Source organism: Passer domesticus, chromosome 5 (assembly GCF_036417665.1).
Source record: "Passer domesticus isolate bPasDom1 chromosome 5, bPasDom1.hap1, whole genome shotgun sequence".
Lineage (NCBI taxonomy): Eukaryota > Metazoa > Chordata > Aves > Passeriformes > Passeridae > Passer > Passer domesticus.
The window spans coordinates 33,793,675-33,814,964 of record NC_087478.1 but is presented as its reverse complement, the minus strand read 5'-3'; the positions used below and the strand labels follow the sequence as shown (position 1 = coordinate 33,814,964).

Below are 21,290 nucleotides of genomic sequence, written 5' to 3'. Positions count from 1 at the left end.
GGCACCACAGTGTGTACAGGAGGTCTTATGGAAATCAATTCTAAAACACACAATACAATTAATCTGAAAAGGACACTGGGCAATACAAGCAGGTTTGTCATCATGCCTTGTGCCAACTAAGCTTTCAGGCTTTCAAATCTAGCACTTTTCTCATCCTCAGGAAATATTTCTCTTATGTGTTAAAATCACAACGAACCCCAAGGTATTTACACATAATACTAAGAATATCAGAGATTAGTATAATGCACAGTATGTTTAGAATTGCAGAATAGTTAATGTAGATTAAAGTGCTCTGCCAGTAATCACTCACTTTCCTGACCTAGCCACATGGCTTTTCCATTTTGCTGCACCCCAGCACTGCCAAGCTGCACAGCTGGTCCCGGGGGGGCAGTGACAAGTGCCATGAAACTGCTCTGGCCCCAGCCCCTGACTACAGCAGGCTAAAATGTGCTCTGGGAGACTGCCAGAAATATGGAACTCTACATGCTGAGCACATGGACCAGAGCTGGTTCTCCCATCACACACAGAAGGGGCAGGAGCAAGCAGAGAAGCAGACCCAGCAAGATTGCAGGGCCACACTGCCCCGTGTTTGCTGGAGCATCCCCTCGGAGGCAGCCTTCATGGAGCTGGTGTCCCGGGATAGCAGCTCAGCAGCGATCACCCACAGCCCTGCAAGGAGCTGACGTCCCTCTCTGGTGCTGTGAGCCACACCAGTGACACCGAGGCTCTCCTCAGCAGCACCCAGGCACTCCACTGTTTGGGCAAGATGCAGTAAATCATGCTCCTGTAAAATCCCTGCCCCTTACAGCCTGGAGTATTTGTGAAGAGGGTATCTGAGAGGGGACAAGAAAAACTGTAGGGACTGAATACCACTGAGGCAATAAAGTTAGATCCAGTATTTAATCATATTTTCCAATAACTATTTCATTTTTTTAGAAGTATTTCTGAGAGATTTCTACATTTCATCACAGTGAATGGGTGACAATAAAAGATTTTGTCTAGACAGAAGGTAAAGTTTGAACTTCAAAATTAAGTTCTACAGAGTGGGGGGAAAAACTAACCAGCACAATGTTCTGTTTGCCTTAAAGCTTAAAAAAAAAAGGAAAAAAAAAAAAAGAAAAAAAAGAAAACCTCTCCAAAAGATAAAACCCCCAAAACAATACCATTTTATTCTTTTGGAAATATATTCTATCTAAAGTAAATATTTTAAATATTTAATATTAAACATTAGCAAAGATCACTTTGTGGAGATGAAAGCGACATCATCAGGGAGTTTCATAAACTGTCTCAGTTTCTGGGTAGCTGCTTTTCAGCACTAACAGCACACAGCATAGTTGGTGCAGTGTAAATTTTCTCCTTTTTTTTGGTAAAATATACTTATTTAGTGCCATAGCAGAAGAAGCAATTAGCAGGCATTTCATGGGGCAATCTCCCAAGAACAGTCCTGAGACAAGAGCTACTCCACCACAGATCAGAGCCTGGAAGGAGCTGCAGCTGGGTGCCCCGCAGACCTGCAGGTGTGTCCGGCTGCCCCACCTGAGACCTTCTTGCAGGTTTTGCTTTTCCACAAGCAGCCTTGCCGCTCACAAATGCTTCTTCTTTTTTATTGCCTCTGCCCTGATAGCCAAGCTCTTGGCACAGATGGTCAGGACCACGATGAGGACTCCGACCAGGAACGTCACCACGGGCCAGAGGAAGCAGTGCAAGAGAACAGTCTCATCGTGGGTGCGCTTCAGCATCACGTCGTCCGGCCTGTGCAAGGGGGAGCAGAAGATGGAGAAAATATAAATCAACACAACACCGTCAATTCGTAAGTAGGAGTCTTCTAACATGGTAAGAGTAAAGGCGATTTATTTGTCAAAGTGTTAGAAAATGATTATTTAATCATCAAATTAATGGACTATTTAATTCACTGCTTGCATTTGCCTTTTTATCACCAGCACTCATGGCGGACTGTGGGAGCTTTCCACTTGCAGTGTTTACAGGCTAACAAGTTCACTTGGATTTAAAAAGAAAAAAAAAAGAAAATGTTGGTGCTCTAGATCTTCCTCTGAATATGGTCATCACAAACAGCCATGAAAGGTACAGTATCACACTGACTGTGGGTTGCAAAACCACTCTGGCAAAAGCATAACACCAGGCAGCATTTATACATATCTACCTCAAATGTTATCAGGCCCTGTGAAATGGATTTAAACAGTAATTAAAGCTTCTCTTTTAGCTTTGAGAACTGATGTGTCCATGGGGCTACCTGGAGGCTCCTGATGAAGCAAGCCCTGGCTGTGGTTGGGTCTGGTCAGAGAGCTGGTCCCTGTCCTCAGCACTGGACTGCTGGTGGCCCAGGTTAGCCCAGCTGCACTGGCAGGCAGCAGCCTGCAAGAAATCTATCCCCACGGGGACTGCAGCCTGCCCCAGGGTGGCCAAGGCTCCCAGGTCAGCTCCTTCCCAGCACTGGCTGTTCCAGCAACAGGCTGTGATTTGGGGCTGCAGACAGCAGTGCCTCAGCAGTGCCTAGCCTCAGTAGGCTCCTACAGGGACAATTTGGTGAGACTCCCACCAAGGTCTGAACCTCCTTGCCTCCACCAGCAGCATCTAATACACAGTCATGGTGGGGCTGTGACAGGTTTGTCACTTCCAAAGGGAAACGGAGGGAGGAGGAGAATTGCAGTGGAAGCATCTTGAGACATTTGGAAATTTAGCTGTGCCACATGTCTGAAAGATCTGCTGTCTATCTGCCTCTTCCAAGTCTGGGAGGTTGTTGGCAAAATGTGATGGCAGATTTTCCTCAGCTCTGGCTCTTTCTGCTCTCCCTTGCAGTTTAATAGTTATTAAATCAGTCTCGTGGCATTTGCACTTTGCTCTTGCTTTCCCATCTACAGCCAGAGACACGCAGTCTGCTGGAAAACTATCTGCAAAGGAGAGAAAGAGAACTTTCTCCAGCTAGAAAAATATCTAAAGTCTTGACTGATGCTGGTCCTCACTCACCTCGAACACTCCCATCACATGTTGCTTCACCAGTGCCACCTGACACTTCTTGGAGCAGCAAACCTCACAGCCTAAAGTCCTGGCAAACCAGGCTCATCCAGCAATGTCCCAGGAATCAAGGTCTCCTAACGTGCTGGCACTTGGGAGCAGATACCTCTTCAATGTCTGTGCTGTCTCTCCCACGACAGTTTTGTCCTCATCAGAAAGGAGCCCCCAGAAAAAATTCTCTGTTGAGGAAAAAGAAGGAATTCCTTTTCCTTCACTGAGAAATGGAATGGAGATGCTTGCAAGTCTGCAGAGCTTTATCCATCCTTAAGGAGCTACTGGAGCCAGACTGCCAAGCTACACCTGATGCCAGATTTAATTACACCTGCATTTGCATTTGGGGGTCTCTCACCCAAAATTGCTGTGTGGAGAATCCTCTGCACTGTGCCAGCCTGAAAGTCCCCAAGGCCAGCACCATATGTCTCTCTTTGTTTCTGTAGTAAGGAGCAGAATAAAACTCTGATTGTAAGCAGCTCAGCTATATAAAATTTGAAATTCAGCAGCATAAAAAGATATCAAAAGAATCCCATGTGTATTCAGTAGTGGAATGCATTAATTCTGTGCAATGAAAATCCTCCAGCTATATAAGCAGGCACAGGTGGAGACTACAAATTGAATAAAGCAGTATCAACTTCATGGGTGCAAACTCACCAACCTGTGCACCTGAACAGAGAAATCCTCTCACAAGAGGCATAAGCCTGCTCCCCCACTGTTACTGTATCATCACCTGTGAACAACAGAGTGATAATTGGCAAGGAAGCCATAAGTAGGCAACACTCAAACTTCACAGCTCTGGACTTATTAGTGACATTGAATTTTAAGGGTATTTTTGGAGGAAATGTTATTTCAAAAATAAAGGACAAGCAAAAACGTAGAAAATTGGGTTGAATTAAAGGAAAGAAAGTGATTGGGGAAAGTAAGATATCCTTTAGACTGAATCTTAAATGTTTTGAAAAACATGGGTACCAAAGGTAACAGTGATGGATGTCAAACACTCATGATAGGTGTGATTATGGCATAGTAATTTGAAAGAATTTCCCTTTTAGAAAAGGGTCAAAGACAAAGCCTTTAAGTAAGTTTTGAGCTGAGGTTTGGGTATAGATGGGTATTATGGCTACTATTAAGTACAGCAAGAGTCCCTGCACATTGGAGTGGCCTCACCTTGATTCCTGTGTGCAGTTTTGGGTGCCACAATATAAGAAAGATGTTCAGCTGTTGGAGAGCACCCAAAGGAGGGACATGAGGATGGTGAGGGACCTAGAGGGGAAGCTGTATGAGGGGTGGCTGGGGTCACTTTGTTCAGTGTGGAGAAGAGAAGATTGAGGGGAGACCTCATTGCAGTTCCTTCCTCACAAGGGGAAGAGCGGGGGCAGACACTGATCTCTTCTCTGTGGTGCCCAGTGACAGAACCCAAGGGAATGGCATGAAGCTTTGTCAGGGGAGGCTCAGGTTGGATATTAGAAAAGTGTTCTTCACCCAGAGAGTGGCTGGGCACTGGGGCAGGCTCTGCAGGGCAGTGGAACAGCACCAAACCTGCCTGAGCTCAAAAAGTCTTTGGACAATGCTGTCAGGCACACGGAGTGACTCTTGGGAATGGTGCTGGATTCCATGATCATTGGACCATGATCCATGGTCATTGGCTGGATTCCATGATCCTTGTGAATGCCTTCCAATTCAGAGTATTCTCTGGTTCTGTGGCACTTGGAACACAGCACTGTAACTGCTTTGGGTTTGCTTGGCAAAGGTAGCAGTTTTGACTTTTCGTGCTACTTTTTTAAAGGTGACCTGCCTGCTCCCACAGTCTGAAGGCTTGTTGTTTTATTTGGAAAGAGAAAAGGAAAGGTGCTCTGTCCCCAAGGGAAGACTTCTCATGGTAAAGACCTGTCTTGGCTGGAAAGCCTAAGAGCATCACTCCCCTGGTGCTGAGGCAGTGATGTTGAACCCAAAGGAGGTACATCATGCCTAGAAACATGTTTCTTTTCCCTATAAAAATCAGCTGACATAATTAAATTTGTTGCCTTGCTCCTGTAAGAACAGTATTTTCAATAAACCCATCTTTGCTCTGTGGCTTTATATATAAATATATATATATAACACATCAGTTCAAAGATGTTGGCAGAGGGGTTGTGCATATTCACCCTAAGCTTGATTACTGGCAGTCTCTTCTTTCCAGCAATGCTGCCATTCAGCTTTCCAGTAAATGTAAAGCCTCTTGAGGGGATGCACCCAAAATCCTAACAGCAGTTATCTGTGCACAAAAAAACAGCAGAGGCAAGAAAGAGACCTAGTGGGACAAAAGGGGGAAACCCTGCAGAGATTGCAAGCCATGCTCAGGCATTCAGAGCTGGTTCTTGCTGTGAACATGATGGCCACTGTGCAGCACCACCACTGCCCAGCAGCAGCCCCAGGGTGAACCAACAAACAAACTGAAAACAAAAATCCTTGAAGAAGCCTTTTCCTTAACCCTGAAAACACTGCTTTCTCTTTCACTGAACAGACAAGGAGGAAGGAATTTTGTTTTCATTCCTAAAAGGTGAGACCAGGACTTATTTTTAGCAGGACTTTCAGCTCAAGGCTAGACCCTCGTGGAGCTTTGAGCAGGGCTAACTGGATTAGTTGCATTACACAACACATCCCTGTTAGGTTCTGCCAGGTAGTTCAGACACCAGATAAAACAGGCCTCCACCAGAGCCTTCAGAGCAATTACTGAACATCACGGGGAGAATTGCAGTGCAGGGATTACCAAAATGTCATGTAGGACCAAAAGGTTACAGGCACATAAACATTTCAGTCATCACTTATGAACCAAACTGTGAACCTAATGTTGCACAACAAGAGCTGACAGAAGTGGAGGCGCAGGAAGGGAAACCTTACAAATGTTTTTGTATTCAAACAATCTGGATTTAAAGATGTTTGCAATACACTGATTGTTTTTCCCACAGATATTCACATCCCTTTGCTCTGACAAGCAGTCACTTTTCCCTTACTGTTGCAAGATGCAGGGATCCCCAGCTGGATGGCTGCTTGCAGAGGCAGCACAGTGTCCTACTGACAGTCAAGTCCTTTCCCCCTTGGGCCCAAGTGCTGCTCCCCAGGTGGAGGGAATTAATTTGGAAAACTGTGAAGTAACAGAGCAAACCAAGATTTATGTTCTAACATTTTATGGATGAGCAGCCTTACTACCTGAGCACCCTTGGCTTACACACATAATTATTCTGAGATAAGTGGGAACCCTGCAGGGCACCCCAACAACATACAGGTTGTCACTAATCACTTGACAGGGTTTGCTCTTCAAATCTCTGATGAATTTGTGGACAGCATCCTGCAGCAAACACAGAAGAGGTTAAAGCATGGCTGGCTCATCTGCTGTGCCACAGCAAAGGATACACTGAGTGTTCTTGTGTATGGCACAAACCCAGAGTTAGCAAGCAATAATGCCATACAAATCAGCCACTAATATGAAATTACTTGACACAGGTTGCTCTGCCTGTCTCTGCATGGCATGACAGTGAGGTCTCAGCTCATGGCAATCTTAGTTTCTCTCTTTTTTGTTTTTGTCATGGATGTCAGTGACACCTGGAACATGAAGAAATAAAGTGACAGGATCTTCCCCATCCTGCCTGTTCCCACAGGCCTCCCACTTTAGGGCATGCAGCTGTGGCCCTTGTTTGCATGAGGTCACGACTGCAGAGCCCTGGGACACCGGGTGTGAGATCCAGAACGCCAAAGCCCTAGAGCTCAGTGCCCTCTCAAACCTTTGGCAACAGCCTGAGAACTTCACCTGAATTTGTCCTTTGCTTTAGCGTCTGAAACACTGAAGGTTGGTTCCTGCTGTGCTGGGTTTCCTTCAGGCTGGGGCATCATCATGCCAACAGACAGGCACCTTCACCAGAGATCCTGAAAAGCAACTTGCCCATGCAGCTGGAACCCTTGTCCCAAAGCTTGTCAGAGAAGAGTGGAACACTAAAGTTAAGTGCCTACAGTGGCAAAGCAAAAGCTTACTCTTCAGTAAAGCACTGAGCTCCAGGATAAGCTGTACTTTGGTTCCCTAAGACAAATGTCAGGCAGCTAATTTTGCTGGGCAGTTTGCTTTACAGTAACTAAGAATGGTTGAAATTTCCAAGTCTGCTTCTCATCCCTTTTGCATAACTTTGAACTGTAAGGATGGCACCCCTTTTCTTTATCTTTTTAAAGTAACCTGTTGAACCCACCAAACTGAAAGGGAGAAGTTACCCAACAGTACACTCTGCATGCAGCAAAGTTCTGACAATGAAAATTGAGTAAACTCGATGAAGAGGAGATGTCCATTCATTGCCTGTATATTTACCTAGAATTTTATTCTGCTGTTTCAAAGGAGTATTAATATTACAAATACTACATTTTCTAAGGAACTATTTACTGTATGTTTTATACAGACTGAGAACAGTTAGCTTATCCACACAGTGAAAAAAATACTGTCAGAAAACATGCACACTTCTATTTTGAAGGGAACAGATTTCTCCCTCAGTTTGTTATGATTTCTTTTCACTGCTTTGCAGGCTGCTTAGTCATCATTGCTCTAAAAGTATACCCAAGCAAGCACATTCCCAGTCAGCAGAACTTATCCCCCAAAGCTCATTGCTATCTCCAGAAGAAAATAGATGGCGTACACATTTCGGCTTAGACTGTCTTCTAGTACCTCTGGCAGGGAGCCTTTCTTATCCTGTGTATGAATTGTTGCATGATCAGCAAAAGCCAGTGTTTCAAGGCAGCCATTGTGCTGGCAAGAACTTTTAGCAGTATAGGATTCAGCATCTTTAGGGGAAAAAACCCTTCCTGAGTGCTGCACAATTTTTCAGTGCCAGCTTACATAAATGTCAGATGCTAGGCAGCATGCAGCCTTTGCAGAAAAGCTTTGTCTTTGCTTCACCAAAAGGTAATGTGAGAATCAGCTCCCATAGCTCTGGACACCTACCACCCTAAATTCCTTTACAGGAGAGAAATAAATATCTCTGGGCATCTGACCTGTATCAGGCATTTACTTTGTGGTGAGATAAAAGGCTTCTGTTTCTCTCCACTGCCAAAAAAGTCACACAGTTACCTTTTGCATCATCCTTTCCACACCAGTTTAGCTGCACCCTAGCCATGGCTTCTCCTGCAGACAATCCCATGTTTCTGACTCTCCTGCTCACTCGGGCAGTGGGTGCTGCAAGTCCCAGTTCTCAGGAGTACAAGGAACAGACAACACCTGCCTGCCCAGAAAAACCAGAATCATAACTTGGCCTCTGGTTACCAGATCCAAGCTTTGGCTCCCTGTGGACCAGAGGACTCCCAAGAAGGTCCCTGATGGATCTGATGCCATCACTCAGAGTGCCCTAAGTGTTAACCTCTGCATGCTGTAAGCAATGTTTCTTCCCCTCTAAAAGAAAAAGCTTTGCTACAAAATTTTGGTGGTGTCCCTCTGCAAAGAGTTAGCCAGGGACAACAAACTCATCCTGGGCAGCAATGCTGGCTGGGTCTACAGTCTCTTCAGGGAGACAGCTATTACAGCCAGCTTAGGACAACCCTGAAGTCCCCAAGGCACTCAGCAGGACACTCACAGAGAGTCAGGCATTTCTCCACCTGCCATCCATTTTCCTCCTGATTGTCTTTCTGACTTAAATATCTGGTGCCAGCACTCCCACACTGAGCCCTGAATTGTGCCTGCAAGTCATGAGCTATTCCCTCATCTATTTAACTTTCAAGTGTTTGTGGGACAGGACTAACCTCCTCCTGCAGCCACACTACCTTTTATTTCCTGGCATATCACCATCAGAAAGAGAGAGGAAAAGGACTCCTTCCCTTTCTGTTTACTGAAGGAAGGAAACCACACGTCACTCTTATACACATGGAAGTCACATCAACACTGGCAGTAAAAGTAAGAACTGAAAGAGAAGGGGAGATGCTTTAGGTTACAACTTTCTACTCTGTAAGCATGTATGGCAGTTTTGTTGCTGTTTATTACACATATCTGATCCATTCATCCTCTGTGAACACAAAAGCTGAGTTAGTTTGTCATATTTACTGATCTCCCCTTTTCTTCCATGAATACAGTAGGGTTTCTTTCCTGTGGAGGAAAGGAATGTTAATATCCACACCAGAAATCTGCCATCTGAGTGTTAAAAGCCAAGATGCGTTTTGCTATAAATTTGCATGTTTTAAGGAAAACTTTTCTCACGGTTTTATATTTTTACTTCAAGTAGTAAAAATACTCCTTTCCTTTCCGTATAGCTTTTCATCAGTAGAGCTGTCTTGCAGAGCTCTGCACTGAGCTCTGTGTGATAAACCACATTGCCCTGGAGGGGATCTCTCTGTGTATGCACATATGCATGCACTTATGTGTATTTTCAAACAGAACCAATGGACAGCTGTTAAGCAGATGCATAAGCACTCCTGCCTAGCCAAATGGAGATTACTCACCTCAAGTGCTGGTTAAAATAGCACGTAAATGGTTGAGAACCCACTTTCTCTTTCCAGTATTTCTGCTTGTACGTGACGTTCTCAGAGTTCTCCTGATCGTCTCTGGCGCAGGGAGGGATGTATGAGCACTGCCAAGACACATTGCAAAACAGAGTTACTGCTGTGCTCAAGAACGCAGGGCATCACTTCTCTGCCTTTCCCTCATGATACCAGCATGACTGAAATGGACTGAGAATAATTAAAAAAGCTCCAAAGAAACAGAAAAGAAATATTAGCTGAACTTCACTGCAATTGCTAATTATTCTGTGCGGGTACTGGAAAGGAATACCGCAGCATTCAGAAAGAAAATAAAGGCTTTGCCATATTTGTTCCACTCTTAAACCAAACCACTTTGTAACATCTTGGGGTTTGGCCTGATGAATGTGAAAATGATAATTTCATTTTGAGGTGTTCCTAGCCAGCTGCATGGATTGGGTTTTAATAACTTCCTATTTTCAGTGAGGCACGTAATCACAAGTTTAGTTAAGTATCATGCTAATAAATAACCCAAAGAGTCCAGCAAGCTTTCCCAGCTGATGGGATATCTGGCTAATATCCACTGATAAAAGAAGATATTCTTCCACTGTTATAACACATGGAAACAAGAAAAAAGGTTCACAGCCCTGCTTCAGCAAAAAGATTCAGCATCTGCTTGTGCTGTGCAGACATCAAGGCGAGCTGAGCATCCAGCTGAGTTACCTGCAGATCTCACCTTCAGACTTCTGCTTCAAAGCCCAGAGATCAAGGGACACCCCTCCCCTAGCCTGGTGCCCTTGGGACTGGGCTTTCAGAGGCTCCCCGTTGGGTCTCTCACACACACACACACACACACACACACACACACACACACCCTTGTTTCCAAGTCTTTGACACACCACCCTTCGATCGCAGCCACAGGCAGTTAAAGAGAAAACAAGCAGTGCACTGAATCAAGTGTCAGCACTATCAGAGGTCGGTGTCCAAGCACAATCCCTCTCATTTTTAGCAGGCATCCACACAGGAGATCATGACAGGAGCTGTTGAACCACACAGAGTAACACAGCTTAGCTGATGCTCCCATAGCACAGAGGTTTTTCACCATGCAGGACGTACGGATGCCAAGTGAACTGAACACACTGAATTGTAATTCCTTTAAAATTGGGAGCTGCATACAGAAAAAATGTGACTGGGAAGGTAGCTAAAAAGCCTTCCTAAGAAGGATGAGGAAGCAGGATGTGAAGGGTGTGGGAAGCCCCTAAAGGGGAGCCCACATATGATCACAATATCAGTTTCTCCACAGTGTCTTGGAGGCAGTAACAGCAAGGAGAGCAACACCCTCTCTGACGTGAGAATAGAGACCACCACGGCTCACTGTGCCTAGCCAGTGCTTCCTCTCCTTCTGCTGAGGTTTCACAGGAGCTTGTCCCCAGCTACACACTATACCTAAGATGTACAGACCACAGGACCACGTTCACCGTACAACAGCTTGAAGATTTGCCATTCCAAGGGCAAGGGAGAAATCTCAGGATTTTATTCCCCTGATCATGTAAAATCTGACCACATCTGTCAGCACCTGCAATTGCTGCCAGTGTTTTGCATACTCCAGAATGAAAGAATCTGCAAGGTCTTCTTTGCTGCTTCCAAACTGAAACCTGCCTTTTCCACATGCAGGGATCTCCATTTCCACATGGACTCCTGGCTGGTGTTACCATGGCACAGAGCTCCCTTCAGTTCCCTGTTCACAGGACCCTACACAAGGGTTGTCCCACTGCTGCTGATGAAAGACAGAAGTGAGCAGCAACACCACTCTACTTCAGAAACCAGAATGCAGGATTTGTCACACACTGTTATTGCCATCTTAGATAATATTCCTTGGTCAGCAGAATCTTTGGTTTGGTTGTCCACTTTGGAAGCATTGAACACTCCCCTTTTTCCTCCACACTCCCAGTGCATAAACACATCTGTGCAGCAGCTGGGCAGAGTCAGCAAATTTGGCACAAAGACACCTGAGAGCACTGCTGGCTCTGCTCTGACCCCCTGACAGTGCCAACATGCTGCAGCTTCCCGGCAGGTCCCCTCCTCCCTTCTTGGCTCAGGATCCAGCATTTCCAGCATCCTCCCCTCTGTTTTCCTGTATGGAGCATTTCCTGCTCTGGAAATGCTCATATCCCAGGAGCTGTGCACTCACTGCCTACATCTGACTGTGGTCACCACGCTGCTCTTCCCAGCCCCCAACTTGCAGGTAGCCCCCAGCTTTTAGGGGCTCTAGAAAGAAGTCCCAAACCAGACACTATTTAGCCAGCACAACAAATTAATAACTAGACAAACCAGCTAAGTTCCAATGGATATTATTTTGCCTAAACACATCCAGCTATCTCAAAACTCCTCTTCCTGTGGTACTGGCTCCAGTAACATATTTCCTCTATCCTCTGAAATGTCTCCTGCTCCTGGCTGAGCCTGCTGGTGTCCTCTCCTATGAAAGGGCAACCACCCCAGCAGTCCTGGTTAAACTTTCTCTGGATCCTTCAGAGACCTTCCACCCCACCAAATATCACTTGAATCCTTCACTAAGTTCATAACCTGCTGAACTGTTGGTTAGCCCCATCCTGAGTTTCAGGCTTGGGAACAGCCAGAGAGGTCTCTTTTCACAAGGATGTCCATCTGAACAGAGAAGTATCAAGCTTTAGCAGTCTCCCAGGACATTTCATCACAGAGCACTTCACTTTTTTTTCCCATCAGTCCCCATGCTGTTAGCTCAACATGAAGATATTAAGAATTGAGTTTTTCAGGGCAGGGATTTGTCTTGGTTTGGAAGATGTAAAGGGGCCCACAGACAGCTTCTCTGGGTTGCACTGCTGTATTTTCCTGTGCCAAATCAAGAGTGTACAGGAGTATTGCCAGTACCTACAGGAGGGTCACAGGGAAGTTGGTCACAACAGTGAATGCTTTCCATAACTCAATCTTCACACCATTCTCTGCACACATATTCACAGCTGACAGAAAGCATGCTGGATACATTCCTACCTCTTCCTCTTTATCTTCATGTGGAAGACACAAAGGGGACACCTGGGGTCTTACCGTAAATTGCTGTGGCCTCACTGCTTCTGCCTGCTGAGGATTAACAGTCTGGAAGAGAGGAATGGTCCCTGTCCAAATATGAATCCCAGGGGCCACCCTGAAACATAACTCAGTGTGACAAAGGCCCTGAGCCACAGAAAACACCCAAGGTGCAATCCCAGCGTGAGCATTATCAGCTGCTGCACAAGCACTGGAGCTTGTTTGCCTCCCCAGGATGCCAGCACAGTCCCCAGCAAGCCAAGGTCCCTTTTTTTGTCCCTTTCTGACCCATGTAGGGGGTGGATCTCTCTTTACTCAACCTCCCAAGCACACTTCTAGGGCACTCGGCTTGGCCAGCTCCATCACCCTCCAAAGCAGATTCAGCAGGCAGATAAAAGGGAATCATATCCTCACAAATTTTGCTGCTGTGACTTCATGGATGAATGTGAAATAATTTCCACTTTGGCAATAGGCAGTTTCTGAAACATTAAATCTGTAGTCTTCCTTTACCAGACATGGCATGAAATACTGGCATCAAAACATAAACAAATGCCAACTGAAAGCAAGCTAGTACACCAGTGAAAATGTCAGTGAATAGCCAATACATCTTTACATCAAGGTTTTGTAGGATTTGTATGTGTGTTTGCTGCTGGATGCTCCCACTTCATTGTCCCTGCAGGTGCTGGGAAGATTCCTGGTGCTTCTGAGGGCAGATATTCTTCATATCACAGGGGAAGAACAGATGCACAAACTCTTGACTGTGGTTTAAGTTCCAGGTTGAATTTCATTTTTTTCAAAGATCAATTCTTGCCTAATTCAGTCACATTTTTAATAAAAAACACCAGACCTGATAGACTGCAATTCCAAGAAAGTTTCAAACGTGAAGAGACATCCCGGCCCAAAATAGAAGCAATTCAGCCCAACAGAAGACAAAGCAAAGTAATTCAGGAGCAGGATTTCAAACTCAGTTTCCAAGTGACGTGTGGAGGACCATCCTCCTGGCTCCTGGTGAGCTATGGCTCACAGCATGGTCCATTTGCTTGGTGGGCAAAGCCCTACAACACCTGCTGGAGCGGAGATCCAGCTGCAGCCTGGTGTACCCCACACCACAGCAAAGGGATGCCCAGGGGAGGCTGTGGCTTTGAGGGAAGCCCACATGGCAGCAGGGTCCGGGCAGGACCTGGGATCCTGTGGAGAGAGCCCAGGCTGGAGCAGGTTTTCTGGCAGGACTGTGGGGACCCATGCTGGAGCACTTCCTAAAGAACTCCAGCCTGTGGGAGAGACCCCACACTGGAGCAGGGAGAGTGTGAAGAGGAAGGAGTGCAAATGTGTGACTAACTGACCACAGCCCACATTCCCTGTCCCTCTGTGCTGTGTGCTGGTGGGAAGGAGGAGGTGAAGAAAATCAGGAGTGAAGTTAAGCTCAGGAAAAAAAGATGAGTAGGGGAAAGGCATTTTTAGATTTGATTTTATTTATGCAGTACCCTTCTCTGATTTAATTGACAATAAAGCAGATTAATTTCCCTGAGTCAAGTTCATTTTTCCCATGATGATAAAGGGTGAGTGATCTCTCCCTGTCCTTATCTCAACCCACAAGCCTTTCATTATATTTCCTCTCCCCTGCCCACCTGAGGGTCACCCCAGCACACCAAGCGATAGATGAGCTTCCCCTAACTCTGTGTGTCTGCATGCCCTGCTGGGTTACCTTCCTGGCGTGAAGGAAGGAAGCACTGCCACAACCATCCCACTGGGGCAGGCCATGAGCAGGGGGACTCTCCACTAGTACAAAAAATTGCCCCCTCCCAGCTGAGTGTCCTGAGGGAACTGGAGCTGAGCACCTGCATCTGTCAGTGCAAATGATCATCAGCAGCACAACCCGTGGGAGTGATCAAGCCCACCACCCCTCTCAGAGGCTCGAGGCAGGGAGTGGTGCCCCAGGCGGGCCAAGTGGGTGGTGGGGTTTATCCATGGCCCCTGGGCCTGCTTCCAGAGGAGTTGCTAGGCAGCATCTGCATAGTCTGCCTGTCACAGGTACCAGCCCAAACACAGATCTGAATGCTTCACCAGAGAGAGGCACCAGACTCTCACAAAATTATGGTGAAGTTATATTTTGTTATGAAACCTCCTCTGCCATGGGTCGCATTTAAGAGAGTCAAAAAATTAAGCCCCACTCTATTTTCAAGTGTACAGAAGAGATGACTGCACACCATTTGTCAGGTGGGGCCATTAGACAGAGAAGTGTGGCAGAGTGGAATCACACAAAGGGCAGCAGCTGCTTGGGGACAAGGATGGGAGAACCTGGTCCTGCTGCACAGCTGCTAACATCTGTCTTACCAGTCATTCCCCAAAAGTTTCTTTGGCAGAACAGGGGGAAACTCCTTCCAACCCTGTGCGTAACTGCAGATGTAGCAAGGGAAATGTCTAAAAAGCCAGAAAGCAGATGTTTTAGCAGCTGACATCCTCCCCTGCATTCCCCCAGGCACAGCTGTGGCCTGGTCCCTGTGTGCACCACCAAGGTACCCCATGGTTGGAGAGAATGGCAACAAATTGACTTTGGAATTAATCCTGCTTAAGCCTTATCTCAGAGATTATTATTGCTATCAAGGCAGCTGAAGAAAGGCTACAGTCACTCCAATAAATTTCTTCTTCTGAGACAGCAATCAAAAAAAAAAAAAATCCACTGATCACTCAGACTGAACACAAATGTAATCGTGTTCAGTGCTTTTTATATACATTCCTGGATTATCTCTGACCCAGCTATATAATCTTTTAAGAGCTAAAATGAATCCTGGGCTGTACAATGATGTGATTATCTTAGAGAGCAAGAGAAGAAAAAGAAATTTCTTTTTCCTGCATCTAGAAAAATATTTTTCCTCACTGGAGCAGACATTCATATCAGTGACATGTTTATATGTCAGCCTGCTCTACTACAGAAAGTTGAAGATTTTTAATCAAATACACTGGGGATTTTTGGGTGGAGTGAAGCTGCCAACTGATTTATTATTGTTGTGTGTTGTGAGGAGCCTGAACTATGCCTTTTGTACACTACTGACTTACAGGGAAAAAATGCTACCCTACAAAGAGGGGCACCTAAGAAGAAAGTAAAATTTAAAAAATGTTCAAAACAAAATCGGTCTTCTTCTTCCCTTCTAGCTAGTTGGAACTGATTAACATGTTGTATGTATGTCTAAGTGCATGAACACAAGGAAGCATAGTGCAAAAATGTGATGGGAACAGGAAGGGTTAAGCAGCTCCCTAAGTGTTTGTTCATAAATACATATGGGATCCTGAGCATTAAATCCAGCAGATTCCTACTCTGTGGCTCTAACTATTTCAGCATAAAATCCTGAAAGCCTTCAAAGACAGCAAGACTTTAAATCAAAAATTAAAGGAGAGTATAACCGGCTCCAAAGACATTAAAGTAGGGAAAAAAAGGGAAAACTAAATAAACAGATGCAGACTTCAGTATGTTTTCCTTAAGAGACCTAACCAATTTTTCTTCTTATTTTGTATTTGTTTTACATAAGCTTCTTAAAGTAAGGAAAAGAATTAAAGCACATTTTTTTTCTACACAGTTTTCCACTGAGATAAATTCAATTACTACCAAAGAATACAGTTACATCAAAAAAATGCATCCTTTCTGCTTGGTCACATCTGGTAAATCAGATTTAATCCTCAGCAATCAATATCCTAGGGTACACAGCCCACATGTAGAGATGCAAGGTGGAAGGTAAAGAAAAGAGATTATATTTGTAAAAGCAGGAAAGTATCACGCACTGCTAACAGCTCTGTTTTCTTTATGTAGAGTTAACATGAAATTAATTGTTAAATAAAAATAGTTTTCTGAGTGACATTTACAGGCATTTCTTCTGAAGCTCGGAGTGCCTCCCTGCAATTGCACCTCAGTCCCTGGGCAGGTGCAATCCTTCTCTTCCCACCACACTTCCAGAAAGGCAGAGAAAATAAGCTCAAGAAGTAAAAACAGAACAGAATTCTTGGGCTACTCAGAAAGGCATTGTGGTCACGGTCCAGTCTGAAAGCTGCTGCTGAACTGTGGGTTCTGCCAGAGCTGCTGAGCCCAGGCATTCAGCACCCACCTCCCATCTCCCACTTTCCATCTGCCAGCTCCCATCCTTGCTGGAGATGGCCACAACAGAGCCGTGGGGCCGTGCTCGGGGACAGCCACGCTGCACCCTCTGCAGAGCCACGTCACCTTCACCCCCCAGCCAAAGGGTGGCTTTTCTCCTGCATTTTACCAACCCCTCCCTGCCCACCTGAAAGTGGAGAGATGTTTAGGGAAGTCCTGCAGCTGGGACAGCCAGGGCACTCCTGGCACACCTCTGCCACCACAGCCCTCTGCACAGGGAGCCTGGCAGCAGCACCCCCAGGAAAAGATTGTAAAGCTCCCTCCCAGGCCAGCATTTCATCTGCTTTGTGATCAGGCTCCATCCAGCACTGCAGCTTCAATCACTCATCACTTCTGAGCGGTGCCAACAATTTAATCCAAATCCTGTCAGATTTACCATCCTGCTACTTACTCTGCTGGTTTTTACCCTGACCACCCTTCCCAGCTGCCAAGGGGGACAAAACCAACCCTCAAACCCTGAGTGTGAAACTTAACCTGCCTTCCAAGGGATGGAGCACACCAGCACAAGTATGACTAGAGGAGAGGTGAGGCTGCACATCCCAGCTGGACAGCCAAGCACGCTTCCCAGCCCCTGCAAACAGACCCCTGCATCGTGCTGAGCATGGCCCTTGGCACTGTGGTGCATCCACATCTCAGTCAAAGAGCTGAAATTTCCTTCTCCAGTACACTCCTAATTTCAAGTTCTTTCAGGAGTAGGAGGATTCCAACATATGTTTTTTTTCTTTTTCAAACTACTTAATAAGATCTCCTCCACTCAGGTGTGTGCTGTCACATTCACCCAGCATTAAAAAAAAAAAAAAAAGAAAAAAAAAAAAGAAAAAAAAAAAAGAAGGCAGAATAACTGCCTTTAAAGAAAGAGAAAGCACAAGTCATACCTTACCTTCAGACTTCCCCAGTTTGCTGGAAGATGAAACTTTCACAAATTCTTCATTTGGTCCTTTTTCGTGCGGGTGACGGAGGAGTTTAAGAATCCAAACAGCACGGGGGAAACTTTTGTTTAGGTGCAGCCCTCGCCCCGCGGCTCCACGAACACGTCTCCGTGCTCTCTGGGGAGCGGCACTGCCGTGCCCGCACCTCCGGTGGGCAGCACAGCCAGCTCCCGCCGGCACCAGCAGCTTCTCCACTCTCCCCACCGGCGTCCCGCGGCTCCGGCGGGCCGGGGAACGCGGAGGAGCCGCCGCTGCTGCCCCTGCGCTGCCGCCAAGGGCTGCGGGACGGACGGACGCGAAGTGCGAGAGTGCGTCTGTGTGTCTGTATCTGTGTGTGCTAGTGTCATACTAAGTATAGTGTGATGTACAGGGTAATACACTATATAGTATAGTATACATTATACACAGCCTGTTATACTATGCTATATAGAAACATAAAACATCCCGAATTGGAAGGCACCCACTGGGATCCTCAAGAACATTTCCTTGCCCTGCACAGGACAGCCCCAGGAGTCACACCATGTGCTTGAGAGCGAACGCTTCTTGAACTCTGTCAGCTATGGGACCACTTCCCTGGGAGCCTGTTCCAGTGCCCAGCCACCGTCTGGGTGAAGAACCTTTTCCTAGTACCGAGCCTAAACCTTCCCTGAGATGATATCGATATAACCACAACACATTAATATAGATGCACAGTGTTTATAGATACACACTATAGAGATACACTACTTTTAGCTCAGCAACAAGCAGAGCGGCATTTCGGACGGATGCTCCCCCACTTCACTTACCGCTGACCTCCCCAAAGAGAAATCCCCGCACCGAACAGAGGGCGGGCGCCGGGAGCGGTGACAGGGCGCAGACCGCCGCCCGCGTTTGGGAGAGGGGGAGTGCGCGGCTCTCACCTTGGGGTTGGTGCGCAGCTGCCGCTCGTCCTCATGGAGCAGGGCGGGCGCGGAGGAGCGGGAGGTGCGGACCAGCACCTGGAGGCAGGGGTAGCGGGCGGTGCCGCGGCAGGCGGCCCCGCAGGAGAAGGTGCAGGCGAAGCGCTCGCCCAGCTGCCGCACCGCCAGCACCGTGCAGTTGGCGGAGCCGCCGCCGCCCCGCTCCTGCAGCGCCGGGCGAAGCCAGCAGCAGCCCAGACCCAGGAGGGAGAGCAAGCCGGCGGCGATGAGCAGGAAACCCAGCCGCATGCTCTTGTCCTCCGCCTCCGTGTACTCGTACGCCGCCCGGCTCCTCGCCATGGCCCGGCTGCCGCTGGCATCCGCCGCCGGGCATCAGCCGCTGCCATCGGCTAAAGCCACCGCGCTCCCCGCCTCCCTCCCCGCCTCCTCCGAGGCTGACTGCGCGTGTAACAGCACGGGGAAAAAAAAAAAGATAAATAAAATGCAAATTTAATCCTGTCTGACCTAATTCAGGGCCCTCCGGGGGTGGAAAAGGACAGATTGCAACGGGATTATCTGACCCCGGAGATTTGCTGGGCGGAGGGCTAGTCCGGATTAATACTGGGTACCATCATGCAATGTACAATATGTAGAAGAGGGTGGGTGGGGTCCTTTGGGTGCACTGTGGCCCCCCTCTAAGGCAACATCTCACCACTGGCTTGGTTAAATCCTGGAGATCTTGGGTAAAGTCCTGTTTAGTACCCCCAAGGCATCAAAGTCTGCAAGGTCTCCATGAGTAGAGGAGGAAACTAATCTGAAATTAAAGAAATTAAATATCTACAAGTGAGAAGGCAGCTTCTATTTTTACCTTATTAATTAAGAAGGGACATAATGGGAATTGGTCAAATTTTAACATTTTTGGGGTGCAGGGTAAAGTGTTCTGGCTAGCCCCAAAACCAGCATCTGCACAGCAGGGACAGGGATAACAGACAAGCAAGATGACAGCTATCACACACAGGAATTGCTTTGAACAGGAAGGTATTGACCTTTGAAGGCTCACACTAAGTGCTTTCTTCCAAGCAGTTTTGCAAGAAAGGCCACTGATTCAAAAAAATATATTTATTGGGCAAATAAAGTTTGGTTATTGCCCAGCATTACCCACTGTGGCAACACAAACTCTTTGGTGCCAAAGTACCATAAGCAATACTTAGAGTTCTATTCTATCATCTTTATCACAGGCAATTAGGTAGAACAAGATGTGAGCCTGAGAGCTGATAGCTGAACTTGATGACACAGCAGACAAGAAGGCACAGAAACACAAAGTTCGGGAAATAGCACTTTCCTTTTTCAATCTCTTTCCCACTGCAGACTGCAACGTCAAACTTTTATAAATGAAGCTGATCCACAGGTTCTCCAAATGGACTATTAAGCAAGGTTTGGCAGGAAGGCTATTAAGAGTCTACGCTGTGCCATGAATATAGATGGATGTAAATATTGTCCTTGCTTGCACAAGTGCACTACCACACTCCTCTCCAGCCAGCTGCTTCACAGCAGCCTGCCCTGATTATCAAAGGGGTTCTGAAAAAGGATACCAGCTCTGAGCCAGCTTTATGGGTTTTTTACTTAAACCTCCTATAGGTGTTTATACTAGAAACGCAACTCCTCTTGCTTAGTCCTTGGCTCTGTTCATTCATTCCCATCATCAGGTTTTGCTGCCAGCACTTGTGGTGACAGCAGTCTCTAATAGTAGAGGCTTGTTGCATAGAGTTTTCATAATACAAAAAATAAAATTATAATCAGATTGATTGGTCACTTACCACCTGAAAGGGAAGCTCCAGCTCTGCTTTCTCAGTGTAAATGAGCTGCAGCTTCTTTCTGTCTCACCTCCTGAACAGCTGGCCTTCCATACTTGTTCAACTCCCTGCAATGCCCTGTACAAAGCGCCGTCAGACGGAAATTAAGGCAACAGCTCACTGGGTAACAGAGCAAGCGTGACTTAGTCCTCCTGTGTGCATCCAGTCCCTACATCCTCCACAGCTGGGGAGATGCTAAGCTGTATTTTAACTGGGAATGGCCGTAGGATTCACCAAGGGATCTCATATTTTGAACTTCTGCACAAATGACTCAGTCAAGACTCAAAGACTGTTTGGATCAATTTGAAGTGAAAAATTATCATCAATGCCTGATCATTGTAGCAGAGTAAAGGGGGCTTGTGAAGGTTTTAGCTCTGCTGTCACCTGCTGAGGGCAGGAGTGGGGATGCTGGCTCCAGGATCATGGGCTGCACCAGAGCCACCAGGGCTCAGAAAGCCAGCATACAAAGTCCAATGTCTGTACGAAAATCTCAACAGCAGGAGAACAGATTGCTGCCTGCTCTTTTGGGCCCTTCCCTGCCCCACAACCAAGGGACAGCCTTACCTGTGGCCAGCTGCAGCTGCCCAACTGGCACGGCCTGTGCTGGGAGCACCCCTGCCTTGAGGCACCCGGAGGCTGGGCAGCCAGTGCAGCTCTGCCCCACACCCACCCAGGCTGCTCACGGGACTGGGCTCACACTGCCCTGTTGCCCTGCACAAGCCCAGGCTGCTCCGTGGGACGCTGACTCTTCCAGGAAGTGAGCTGCCTTTTCCAAATGTCTATACAACAACAGAGTGCCTTTATAAAGCCAGTACTGTGACACCCAGCAGAAAGCAAACTGGCCTTCCAAGGGAAGAGATCTCCAGAACAACCAAAGCCACCCTTTAGTTGAAATGAGTTTAGAGAACACTGAAGGGTTCCCACAGAGGTTCAGCAATGC

General features: G+C 46.8%; 1 protein-coding gene across 1 annotated transcript; it reads right to left on the bottom strand.

The window, feature by feature from the left end:
• Positions 1-862: 862 nt before the first annotated feature.
• Positions 863-18,934, bottom strand: KCNMB4 (potassium calcium-activated channel subfamily M regulatory beta subunit 4). Its single transcript, XM_064421566.1, has 3 exons — positions 18,519-18,934; positions 9,469-9,596; positions 863-1,752 (listed from the first exon to the last, which is right to left on the bottom strand). The coding sequence occupies exons 1-3, from the start codon at positions 18,855-18,857 to the stop codon at positions 1,584-1,586; spliced, it is 636 nt and encodes a 211-aa protein (XP_064277636.1). The 5' UTR covers positions 18,858-18,934; the 3' UTR covers positions 863-1,583.
• Positions 18,935-21,290: the final 2,356 nt, after the last annotated feature.

Excerpts from the sequence above, each read along its gene's own strand:
- KCNMB4 (XM_064421566.1), bottom strand. The coding sequence starts at position 18,857 with ATGGCGAGGAGCCGGGCGGCGTACGAGTACACGGAGGCGGAGGACAAG. Across the intron at positions 9,597-18,518 it reads AGCTGCGCACCAACCCCAAG|TGCTCATACATCCCTCCCTG; the intron begins GTGAGAGCCGCG and ends GTGTCTTGGCAG. Across the intron at positions 1,753-9,468 it reads TATTTTAACCAGCACTTGAG|GCCGGACGACGTGATGCTGA; the intron begins GTGAGTAATCTC and ends CCCCTTGCACAG.